The sequence below is a fragment of the Myotis yumanensis genome, unplaced genomic scaffold (genome assembly GCF_028538775.1).
Source record: "Myotis yumanensis isolate MYYU_CA2020_CCGP unplaced genomic scaffold, mMyoYum1.0.hap1 SCAF_8, whole genome shotgun sequence".
Taxonomy (NCBI): Eukaryota; Metazoa; Chordata; class Mammalia; order Chiroptera; family Vespertilionidae; genus Myotis; species Myotis yumanensis.
The window spans coordinates 24,056,712-24,068,739 of record NW_027223759.1 but is presented as its reverse complement, the minus strand read 5'-3'; the positions used below and the strand labels follow the sequence as shown (position 1 = coordinate 24,068,739).

Genomic DNA, 12,028 nt, shown 5'->3' with positions numbered 1-12,028 from the left:
AGTGTGCGTGTGTGTGTGTGCGTGTTTGTGCGTGTGTGCATGCGCGCGAGGGCAAATGCGTGTTTGTGGCGCGTGGGTGCCCGCGTGGAGGTGGAGGATTGTGTTCTGTGCGCGAGTGCCCTGATGGTGAGCGCGTGTGTTCCGGGGAATGCTTGTACTCGAACCTGCGTTCATCTAGCCTTGCATCTGTCTCGCCTACTTTTTCACCCCTCCCTACCCCTCACCTCCCCCATTCCAACCATCCATTCATCCAGCCAGCCAGCCAGCCAGCCAGCTCTTCATTCGTCCATCTCTCCGGATCCGTCCCTCCATCCCTGTACAATCTATCATTTTTCCTGTTCCGAAGGAGGGAGCCAAAACCCAACTTAGCCTTGGCTGGGCAGCCGGTACCCAGAGTTCGCCAGAGGAAGGCTCGGATAGATTCGCACACCTGCCGGCAGACACTGCTTGCGAGAAAAGGGGCGCTCTCTCACCCTCCCTCTCTCCTCCCTCCTTCCGACCTGGGTCCAGGTGCCCCTGCGGCTCCTTGGTCCCCAGGGTCAGTTCTCTTCTCCGAAGCTGGATCCCGCGTCCCGCTGGCTAACTTGGCGCGCTTGTTAGGACGTCCCCTAAGACCTCACTGCACCAGATGCAGGGAATTTCTTTGCACCCATTTCTTGCTTTTTCTTTTGAAAGCAAAACTTGGGAGCCCTAGACACAAAAAGGTGCGGATGGAGCCATAGGCTGATGTAGAAAGGGGGCGGGGGGAGTCACCCCCCTCTCGAACTCCTCCTCCCCCTTAAAAAATAATTCATTTTGTTGCTTTTTATTCCCATCACGTTTCCTTTTCTCCCTTTTACCCTCCCTTTCTACTCCCTCCCTTTTTTGTAAATTGGGTCTTATTGTTCCCTTTGTGTCCCTAATCCACCTTACATAAATCCAAATGGATGTAGCGGGCTTTTCTCTAGGGACCCAGAAGAGAGAATGAGGCCGGTGGTGGGGGCGCAACTCCGGGCGGGAGAGACCCAGGGAAGGCTCTACACTTTAAAATAATTAACAGATCCCAGGAATTCAGGCTTTTGGGGGGGAAACCAGGAGAAAGAGGCAGATTTTAACTCCTTGACTTCGTGGTGAAATGAGAGGGGACATGGTCAGAATACAGAGGCCTGGGGGTGAGATGGAGAGTTGGGGTGCGCCAGAGCCAAGGGGAAGGCTTCCTCTTCCCACCCCTCCCCCAGCCTGAGGAGCCAGCCTCGCCGATCAAATTAATAACCCAGTGGTTCCTTTGAGATGGGCCTTTCGACCCGCAGGCCTGCAGATCTCGGTGGGAAAGAGAACGTGGAGAGAGAGGTTAGGAATTGACTGCGTCCTTTTCAGTGTCCTAGGTGCCTAGGCCTGCTCCTGCCTGGGCGGGGCTCAGCAGCTCCTAGGCTCCCGATTCCTAATCTTCTCTTCGATGCACACGCTTAGGTGTGACACTAGCACACTAACTCTACTGCACACCTAAAATTCAAATCAGTGATTTCCTCTTGGGTGGAGGAGGAGTCTCTGTGTGTCCTCTAAAAGACCCGGGGAAGAGAATCATTCAGTTCATTTGCATTCTAATTCTACGCGTCTGCCATCTCTCCCACCCCCACCCCACTTTGAAATTTTGATATTTAAAAAAGCAGCGGATACCACCACCAAGGCCGATTTATTTGGTGATGGAGAGGGGGAAAGTGGTCGGGGAGAGAGCCTTTTCCTGACCCTTTGAGCACTCTCAGATAGAATTCACTTGTGGCTCTGTCACCATGATGATGAGTTATGCGGTCATCTGAAACTTGTAAAAACAAATAACTCCAGTAGACACCAGACAGAGATGAATGCAGATTTTGCTCTGGAGTGCAACTGCCCTACATAGATATATTTATTTTTTGAATTGTACTTGAGATTCTCTATTCATCCTTTTTAGAAAATGAATCAACTGAGTCCTGGGATGGAATTTTAAATGCTCAGCAAGTTAAATAAATAAGAACTTGCAGATTTAAAGAGGGGAGAAGATCAAGTGAGTAATGATTATTTACATAAGTGAGACCAAGTTTAGGTTTGATCAGAGTTGGATATGCGCACCCTCAGCACATATGGAAACGCTCAGGCAAATGGTTTTTGTAGTATTGGCTTTTGCAATTGGAAATTAATCTATTTTTCTTTTCCTTTTTGTAGTTACCTTATTGGATTCCAGATCCGTTCAGGGAGAACTTGGGTGGATAGCGAGCCCTCTGGAAGGAGGGGTAAGTTCCGAGTGGCTCTCTGCTCTGAAGGGTAAAAAAGGAGTGATTAGCAACTTTCTGAAAGTCCTAATGGCTTGATTCTTGTTGATTGTGGTGAGGGGGTCAGATTTCCGCCATGGCCTATGAAGTGAATTACGCTTTGTTGCAGAAATCCTATACTCCCCTTGGATAGGTCTGTCATGGTAGAACTAGAAACCAAAAGGGCAGAAAGGGTTTTCAAAATTAGGAGATCAGTAGAGGCATCGACTTAGATGCCTATTTAAAACTAAAATACCAACAAAAAAGGCAATCTGGAGACTTAATTAGAACTGATGCCTACGTCACTGTGATGGCCATGAAGTCCTGACCGGGTTCATGTTAGAGCAACTGTCCTGTTTCCAGGTGAGGAAAATGAATAAATAAAGATACTGGGGAGAAAGCCCTTCTCTTTGTCCCAGTCACAGGTTCAGTTCTGTGCACAAGCTAAGCTGCAGGAGCTCCTTACCTTGCTGTCAGGACCACCTTAAGGCAGCTGCTGCCCTCTTGCACACTGAAAGCCTTATGAACTCGTGCCCCCTGCACAGTACATGCAGCAAGCATCAAAGCTTGAGCATCGTTGGGGCTAAATGTGAAAAGTTTAAGTATTTGGAGTCTTGGATCTTTGGTGCTGGGGAGGCTGCATTACAAGCATGAGAGAGAATGCACTGCTCATTTCTTCTAGAATTTGCCATCACTGCCTCCATTGGAAGATTAAGAGACTAGAAGTAGGTCAATGGACACATTCTCTCACCTCAACCTTACCCCTTAATAACAGGTCAAAATGAATTTGTTTTGGGGAAAAAAAAAATCAGTACAATATGTATCTCTGGTTTCTGCCAAATTGACATAACGCTCAGGTTTTTAAAAAATTAAGCATATCAGCACACCTTTGCATTTTTTATAATCTATGACTAAGTCAAATGATTAAAAACAATAGAGATGAAAGGAAGATTGAGTCTTTACCAGGCAAAAATTGTAATGCCAGCACCCACTATGGTGCTTCAACCATTGCATAAGCAATAAAAGATGAAAAGAAAATAAAGATGCATAGAAACTGTTATAGAAGATGGGTTTCAAAAATAAGATAAGAAACAATCATGAAAATGGAGAATTTTAGGATTTTTCCAAAGTAGTTCTCATAATCCATTTAAATGAAACGGAGATTGCCCTCCCTTCCTGTTTTTTTCTGCCTGAACTTGACTGTAGTTAGTTGAGTCCCTGCTGAAAAATTCCAGTCTGCTCTCAAAACCATCTTTTTAAAGGGAGAGAGAATGATTGGCAGGCTTCTGGCAGTGTAGACAGGCTGTATTCACCGCTGATTGCAGGCAATTGCCCTCATCCTTTGAATGCGAAGAAAGGTACAGCTTTATCTTGTGAGAGTCAGACTCTTGTTAATCCTATACCCTGGAAAGGTCACTGATTCAGGAAGACTTTCCCATGCTACACTAGAGCTATTGCTCTGTAGGTTGAATGTATTAGAACTGTATGCTCAATTGAGGATGGAAGGTATCAGTACTTGCATTAAAAATTTTTAATGAGCCTTATTTTTCTTACTAGTTGCTCTTAAGCTTGAAGAGAGAATGCATCAAGTATGACTTGGGATCTGACTTGTTAACACTAAATATACATGGACCTATTAAAAGCAAGGAGTGACACTTTTTTTTTTTTTTTTTTTAGTACAGTCTATGGTCTATCTAGTTTCTGGAAAGCTTTTACTGCAATTTAATATGCTATAGACTCCACACCCCACCCCCATCCCCCGAATTGCTGAAAAAGCACCTGGTCACTTTTTCTAGACACAAAACTTTTCTTGGTTGTCTTGAAGTCTTTTTAAAAAATAATATTATGCATACTGATTATTGTATAAAACCCAGACTTTTATGGGCTGAGTGGAAATAGTTTTTTCCTTTCCTTAAATATTATGTATGTAGCATTGTAAGTATTATTGTGAGGCGTTAGAAATGAAATTTTACTTGTGCATAAGAAAAATAGTCTTTCCAAAATACATACCAGGTAGTAGCCATTAAGATATTAGGAACCAAATTATAAAATGTAATTAATCTCTAGATTTTATATTTGAAGAGGATTTATCAGGCTTAGAGTGACGGACGAATTGGAAGTCTACTGAGTAGGAATAGATTGGCATCAAAAGTTCTTTTTAGCTGAGGGGGGGAAAAGTATATTTGAGTCTTTCGATTATTTTGAGACATCTTTGCTGGAAACTTTGGATTACAGTTTTGTCCAATAATGACCTTTATTTATTGTTGTTGCTGTTATTTTTAAAAAGAAAAAGAAAACTTATTTGACAATACAGTCAGAAACAACTCTCCTGTTTTTCCATCAGAACAACTAAACTAAACATGAAAATAATGGAAAATGATGGCTCCTGATGGCAACATTAGAGCAAAAACCTAATTTCTTGGCGGTGCTCATTTATAGGAGTATATTGAGTTTCTGACATTGATTGTAAAATACAAAATTAAGGGGAGATTTGTCATTGTTCTGGTGAATTGATCAGTGTGTTTAAACAATCAAGTTCAGGCTGGAGAATTCACAGTGCATCTGAATTATCCTGTATAAATTTTGTGGAGCTAGCCCTATGTACTTTCATTTACATTGATAAATGTGTTTTGCCATATTTTCTTTGTTCTGAGAGGAGAAACATAGTAGGTTTTTTTGTTTTGTTTTGTTTTTGAAGATGGGGATCTATTTTTGCACTTATGTGAATTTCCCCAAATAAGTAAATTACTGGTGATTTATTAATGGGTAAAAAGAAATTTTAATCACGACAGGGTACTTGTCTCTCCCAGTTCCAATTTTCATAATGGTAGTAGATGAAAGGGATAGAGAACTTTATGCATTATGGCCCTTCATATAGTAACATTTCCATCCATTAACAGTTCTTCAATGCACAGATGGGAAACCCGTTAAAAGATACAGTATGATTTTATGTACTCATATTTTTGGATGGAGGCTTAAGTGGAGCTATTATACAATATACATTTCTTAAACTCTTTTTTTCTTTTAATTATATTCATGTGTTAGATATTTAAGCTGACTTATACCAGATCTACATAAATGTATCACTTCAGATATTAATGAAGAGCTCTGTAGGACCCCCCAAACAATCTTGCTCCTTTTAGGATTATTTTTTAAAGGCAAGAGTAAAATGACCACTTTAGTCATAGTGAATTCAGACTGTCCCACTATGAGAATCTTTGTTAGGAAGTAGATTGCAACTCTACCATCCTTTTTAAATTTCTTGAGCTTTTAATCACAAATGCTACTTACTATTCTGCTTTCAATACCCTCAGAGTATTTAGAAGCAAAGTATGTATGTGTTCTTGTTTACTTATGTGCGTATGTTTTAAAAATAAGAACAATATAAACATTTAATTGAATGCATGCTCTTGAAAAGTGTCCTACCATTACAAATGACAGCATATTTGAGAAATCCAACCAGAAAGTTTACTCTCTGTCTTCCCATGATTACCAAAACCAGAATGGTGAGATTTTCTTTCCCCCTTTAAAGAGTAGTGACAGTGCCAAAAGAAAAGAAAAAAAATCCACTGACATTTTTTTAGGTATTAGAGAGCAAAGTTCTGACAGGAGCACCACTAATTAACTGATAATTGTCTTCCTTTGGCAAGCTTTCCTCTTCCTGCTCTTAATTTGCAGGTCTCTGTTCAGTTGTTGAAACAATACACATACTAGTTTTTCATTTATGAGTAAATTTGAACTGTTGCCACTTGAAATTGTAGCTGTTGTAATAGGTGAAATTGAGGTTGTTAGACCACCACAAGGAACTGCTGAGAACTCCTAAGTAATAAATCCACCATTGCCTCTGGATTAAAGGCAAAGGAATGAAACAATTTTTAAAAAGCAAAAATACTTCTGCAAGAAAATACTGTCTTGTCTTCTCCATAACAGGCTTTATCCGTGAGGACTGGTGCTCAGTAGTTTTGAAAAAAAGTAATAATAATTGAAGTTGTATGAGAGTAAAATAGGGTTGACAGATCCTTGTGTGATGAAATGTTGTGATTGATACGTTTTCTTCGGATCTTTGCAGTGGGAGGAAGTGAGTATTATGGATGAAAAAAATACACCCATCCGAACCTACCAAGTGTGCAACGTGATGGAACCCAGCCAGAATAACTGGCTCCGAACTGACTGGATCACCCGAGAAGGGGCTCAAAGGGTGTACATTGAGATCAAGTTCACCTTGAGGGACTGCAATAGTCTTCCAGGCGTCATGGGGACTTGCAAGGAGACGTTTAACCTGTACTACTATGAATCGGACAACGACAAGGAGCGTTTTATCCGAGAGAGCCAGTTTGCCAAGATCGACACCATCGCCGCTGATGAGAGCTTCACCCAAGTGGACATCGGCGACCGAATCATGAAGCTGAACACTGAGGTCCGAGATGTAGGGCCACTGAGCAAAAAGGGGTTTTACCTGGCTTTTCAGGATGTGGGCGCCTGCATTGCCCTGGTGTCCGTCCGCGTGTTCTATAAGAAGTGTCCGCTCACAGTGCGCAATCTGGCCCAGTTTCCAGACACCATCACGGGGGCTGATACGTCTTCTCTGGTGGAAGTCCGCGGCTCCTGTGTCAACAACTCAGAAGAGAAGGATGTGCCAAAAATGTACTGCGGGGCAGATGGTGAATGGCTGGTACCCATTGGCAACTGCCTCTGCAATGCTGGGCATGAAGAGCGGAATGGAGAATGCCAAGGTAAGACGAGCCATATTGTACTTTTCATTAGGGCTCAGTGCACATAATTAAATCAGAGATGCGACTGAATGGAGTAGAGCCAGTAATTAGCAGCCCCTGTGGGATGTGGTGGGACAGAGGGGTCTAATGAGTAAGTGCTGTAGCTCCAGGTGGCAAGGCTGGGCCGGTTCTGATGCTGACAATGTAAATGATGCTGCCATAATCAGCAGAAGGCCAAACATATTTGCTATCGGGCACTTAGATCTGAACTGGCTTGATGTGCCCTCGGAAATGTAAATGATCAAGCTGAAGAAATGAGATTGATGGATCCTTCTTTAAAGAGGGTGGACAGATGTTCAAACCATAGTATAGACTTGGTAAAAATGGTAAATATCTCTGGTTGTGTGTATATGTACATAAACAATTTACATGTGAAATATGAATTGTGTTGTTTCAAATCTCTGAAGCTGTGTGGGGAATGTCCAGTGTCCCCTGCCTTTTGGAGTGACAGTGTGTCGAGTGCATTTGTTTCACTGAGCACCCATCGACAGGGTCCCTAAGAGAAATTAATCTTGATGAAAGACCTTTCTTTCCCCCAGGAGGTGATAAGGAACTAGCAAGAGTCTTCTTATTTCATCTGTGGTCAGAGGCGATATTAAATTGTGAGCTATTTGGTTATTGAGTGTTTGAAGAAATCTTGATGTTTTTATCATGTTAATTTCTATGCAGCATATGTTTTTTTCCTCACCTAAAATAGAGTGTATGCAGTTCCTTCTTCCCTTATGTCCCCTTTTTCTGTCAGAATACTGAGGAATTTTTTAAGTTTTTTTTTTTTTTTTTTAAAGCCTTGTTTCTGAGTAAGGGATGAGAGTAATTCATTTGTATATGGATTGCTCATGTCATGTGTAGCTTAAGGCTTTAAAAAGATCAGTTATCCAAGGTTTTTATTTTTGCTTGGTATTTATTTTTAGTGGTTATCAATAGTTTGCTGCTGCCAATCTCATTATGATTAGTACTAAAGAGTCTAACTCTGGTCCCATCTAGGCAACAGATCAGATTAATCTTTTCTCAGGGTGATTGTTGAGCTGTAGGCTGTATTGCCCATGGTTCACCTGATTTGGTGATTAAAGAGCCTGAAGTAACTGCCTGCCAAACAATTTGTCTGGCATTTCAACCATCTTAATGACACGGTGGGATTAGCTATGTATGGGGCAATCCACTCGACGGACTGGAAATCAACTATAATAACCTAGAAAAATTACAGTTTTGATAATTTGGTGTCATAGAGTTATGGTTTCATAGTTTATACATTTCTAAAGTGTCGTTCTTGATTTGCTTGCAGTTATTTTTTGGAGTGGCTAACAATGACTGTCTTTTAACTTCATTGTAAATAAAACAGAATAAAGGCTGACTACCATTTCTGTTGACCTAGCGTGAAAAGGTAAATTTGTAAACTAGAAAATGTGTAAGTTGGGATTTAAAGGCAGCTTTTGCCATTTTGTTTGCTGTTGACTTAGCAACTATAAGATAACCTGTACCAAAGTGAAACTGTGAAGTATATTCTAATACCAATTTTAGAAAGTATATGAGTGCATTGTTATTGGCATGTGAATTATAATAATCATAGAAGGAATAGTGAAATGAACTGGGTGATGATACCACATCACATTTTAGAGTAAATTATTCTGCCTTTTCTTTTTTTCTAAGACAGACTATGCACATCTTCACATGTCAAGATTTTTATATATATTTAAAATATATATTGTCTTCCATTTCCTGCTCAAATGGTCACATGGCTGGCATTAGAATCGCTCTGTATTAATGTCATTGATTTTCAATTGTCACAGAGCCCAATAATTCATAGGTTGCTTCATTGTGAAACTCCTTGACAGTTTTACAACCCAAATTAGAAGGGAAAGAGAAAAAGATGGAGGGGGAAATGAATGTAAAGTCAATTGAACAAGTTAGTGGTTTGTTTTATGGAAATAATCTTGGGACTCTAGTTAATCATGTAGTTCATGGGAGGGGAGGGGCTCCAAGTTTTAGGTCTAGTTCATTTCTGAGCAAACTGTTCTTAACACAGGGTCAGATATTTAATGGAATGGGAAGATTGGTTGAGTCATTTCTGAGAATCTTTGGTATTTCCACACCTGCTCTTCATGTATTTCCTTTGCTAAGCATAAAGCGACTAACTCGCTCTAGCTGGTTTGGCTCAGTGGATAGAACATCGGCCTGCGGACTGGAGGGTTCCAGGTTCCTATTCCAGTCAAGGGCACATGACCGGGTTGCAGGTTTGATTCCCGGTAGGCGGCATGCAAGAGGCAACTGATCAATGATTCTCTCTCATCATTGATGTTTCTATCTCTCCCTCTCCATACCTCTCTGAAACCAATAAAAATATATATTTTTTAAAAGTTTTAAAAAATAAAGTGATTAACTCTTTAAGAAGATACTTTTCTTTTGCACAAAACCTTGCACTTTGTTGCTTTTTTTTGTTGGTTTTTGATTCTACTAGTAAGAATCTCTGATGAATTTAGGAAGAAAGGAAAAACTTGAATGACAAAGGATTCTTAAAATTCCAAACTTGAGTGAGACTTTTTAAAGACTGCAAAAGTCTTAGGAGTAATAAAAATGGTTGTCTCCATCCTTGACATCATTACTGGGGTGTCAGAGAAACATCCAAGTGGAGCTGAAGGAACATCAAGACAAGGAAAGGTGTCTCAATTTGGTCACTAAGCTGTATGACCTTGAGCATGTTTTTTAGGCCCTCTGAGCCATGGTTTGTTTATCTGTAAAATGGGTTGATAATAATTATACCATCTTCCTGACTTGCCATGAAGACATGGTGTTGTTAGATTGGTAAAAATCACCTTGTAGATCATAAAGTATGAAACTGATGTAAATGCTAGCATTTTTTTTTTTTAATCCTTCTGCTCTTCCCAAGTCATAGCTGATGACTTTTAAAGTTGTTGAGCTGAAGTAGTAAAAGGGTATTCATCTTCCAGTCACTCTTGGAAGTCAAGGCTAAAGAGAGAAGGCATTGCCCTTGCCCTAACAAAGAATAATGTCCATTTTCACACTTCATATTGCAAATGATATTTGGAGAGTGTCAGGGTTTTTTGTTGTTGTTGTTGTTTTGTTGTCTTTGTTTGTCCCTGAAGGAAAGAGAACTTTCCTTTGAGTGAGAGAAAAGTGATTAGGGGGTGGGACAAGAAAGAGGAGGTGTGAAGAGAGCTTAAGAAGGGATATAATGGAGAATTGGCAAGGCTTCAGAACTCTGGCAGCAGGTTCCTCCCCAATTGTCTTTCCAATGGGTATACTGTGGCAGGACAAATAGAAGACCAGGTGAAAGGTCACCTACTTCCTCATCCATCTTCCTCAGGGTCTGAGAGGTCAGAGTGAAGATTGATTAAGATCTTAAATGTTTGACAAAGGATCCCTGGCCAAAAATGGGTCAGGCCGGTGGGGGCCTGGGGTGTGCTGTTGTTTAAATCTAACCCTGGTCATCTGCCAGAGTCCTCAAGGGACTGGAGACAGAACTACACTTCCTCTTAGAGTTCTTACTTCCAAGCGGTACATGCTAATGGAGACGTGAAGAGCTGCCTCAAAAGTGTCCAGTGGCAGGGTGATGGTGGGCTTGCCCTCTGAAGCAGCCGCAAGTTCATTGTGCTCGTGAATACCATTTTCTGAAACGATTTGGCTCAGTCTCAGCAGGACAACAAAGAGTGTTAGTCACTCATCTGCCCTCTTCAGGAGAAGGGCGCAGTTGTTTGAACTTGCCTAGTGATTGGGTGCAGAGGATGAGAAAGTATTTGAGTTAGTCTAGTCACCCATCCACCTCACATGGTCAGAAAAAGAAATAAAATCACATCAGGCACCTCCTCTCCCCAACACACACAGCCATTCCCCTCGGTGAGGGAATCTGCCAGATGTTTCACAGGGCTGTTTTCCTTTCCTCAGAAATATTAAGCAGAAGGCAGACAGGAAAGGATTCTTTATGACCTTATTTTTTGCTTAATTGAAAAGCTGAAAAATAAAAGCTACAGATTTACTCTTTGTGAAATATTAATAAGCAATATTTTCAGAAAATATATAGAAAAATGAAACTAATAAAAAGAAAACTTTATTAGAGTCACTCTTAAGGACAAGGAAGTGGTCACAACTGTGACAAAATTCAGCCAGGTAGAAATCAAGCCTTGCTGAAATATACACTTTTGCATAAATTGTTTGGGGTTATACATCTCTAGGATCTATATTATATATCATTACATATATATGATGCCTTTATATCAGCAAAAGGTATCTTGTTAAAAGCTCTTTTGAGAAAGAACAAGACAAATGCTTTGATGGCTGTGAGATAGAAATATTTCAAATTTGTCCTCTGAAAAGAGCGCTGTGGTTACAAAAAATCATGATGACTTTGTTTTCCTAAGAACCTTAGGAGAAAGAAGTACTGAAAAGAAAGCATTTAAAATATAATTCAGAAGAGACACTGTTTTCTTTTACCTTTGAATTGTGTCTTTAAGAATCAATTGCTTGAATCGCATGGCTGCCTTTATCCTGGCTTTGAAGCATGGCTGTGGCTATGATGATTGAAAGTTGCAATTCTTTATATATGAGAAAAACAGAGTTTAATTATTGTCTTTTTTTTTTTTTTTTTTCTGTTGTGCTTTTTTATTTCTCCTGCTTCATGTGACCCAGCTTCTTTTTTAGTGTGAATGAGGCAATGGTCTCTATTTTGGGTTCACCAAAGCATCACACAGGCATTATCTCAGTTAGGGATTTTTGACTATGCTATTTAGGATTTGATGATTTATTTTAGTCTAACTGAGCTTCCCTGCACCTTTCAAAAAACAAATTAAGACATAATTCTTTTTTTAACACTTGATGCTTTAGGAAAAAGACTGATTAAATAGCTTTCCAGCTACCACTGTGCAAAACAGAGGCAGTTGTGATATGTTTGACTTTCACATCATTGAACTTTGCTACTTAAGGCTGTGTGTGTTTTGTTTTTAATTGATGAATTTAACATTACTAAAGAACTGCATA

The 12,028-nt window shown here is 40.3% G+C and overlaps 1 protein-coding gene across 3 annotated transcripts in view; it reads left to right on the top strand.

Annotated features, from left to right (window-relative positions):
• The window catches only part of EPHA4 (EPH receptor A4), a 134,651-nt gene that overhangs the window by 1,018 nt on the left and 121,605 nt on the right, over window positions 1-12,028 (top strand). For all 3 annotated transcript variants that reach the window (XM_070422231.1, XM_070422232.1, XM_070422233.1), the window contains exons 2-3: window positions 2,182-2,249; window positions 6,337-7,000. In XM_070422231.1, coding sequence (XP_070278332.1) covers window positions 2,182-2,249; window positions 6,337-7,000 — 732 coding nt within the window. The remainder of the gene's footprint in view (window positions 1-2,181; window positions 2,250-6,336; window positions 7,001-12,028) is intronic.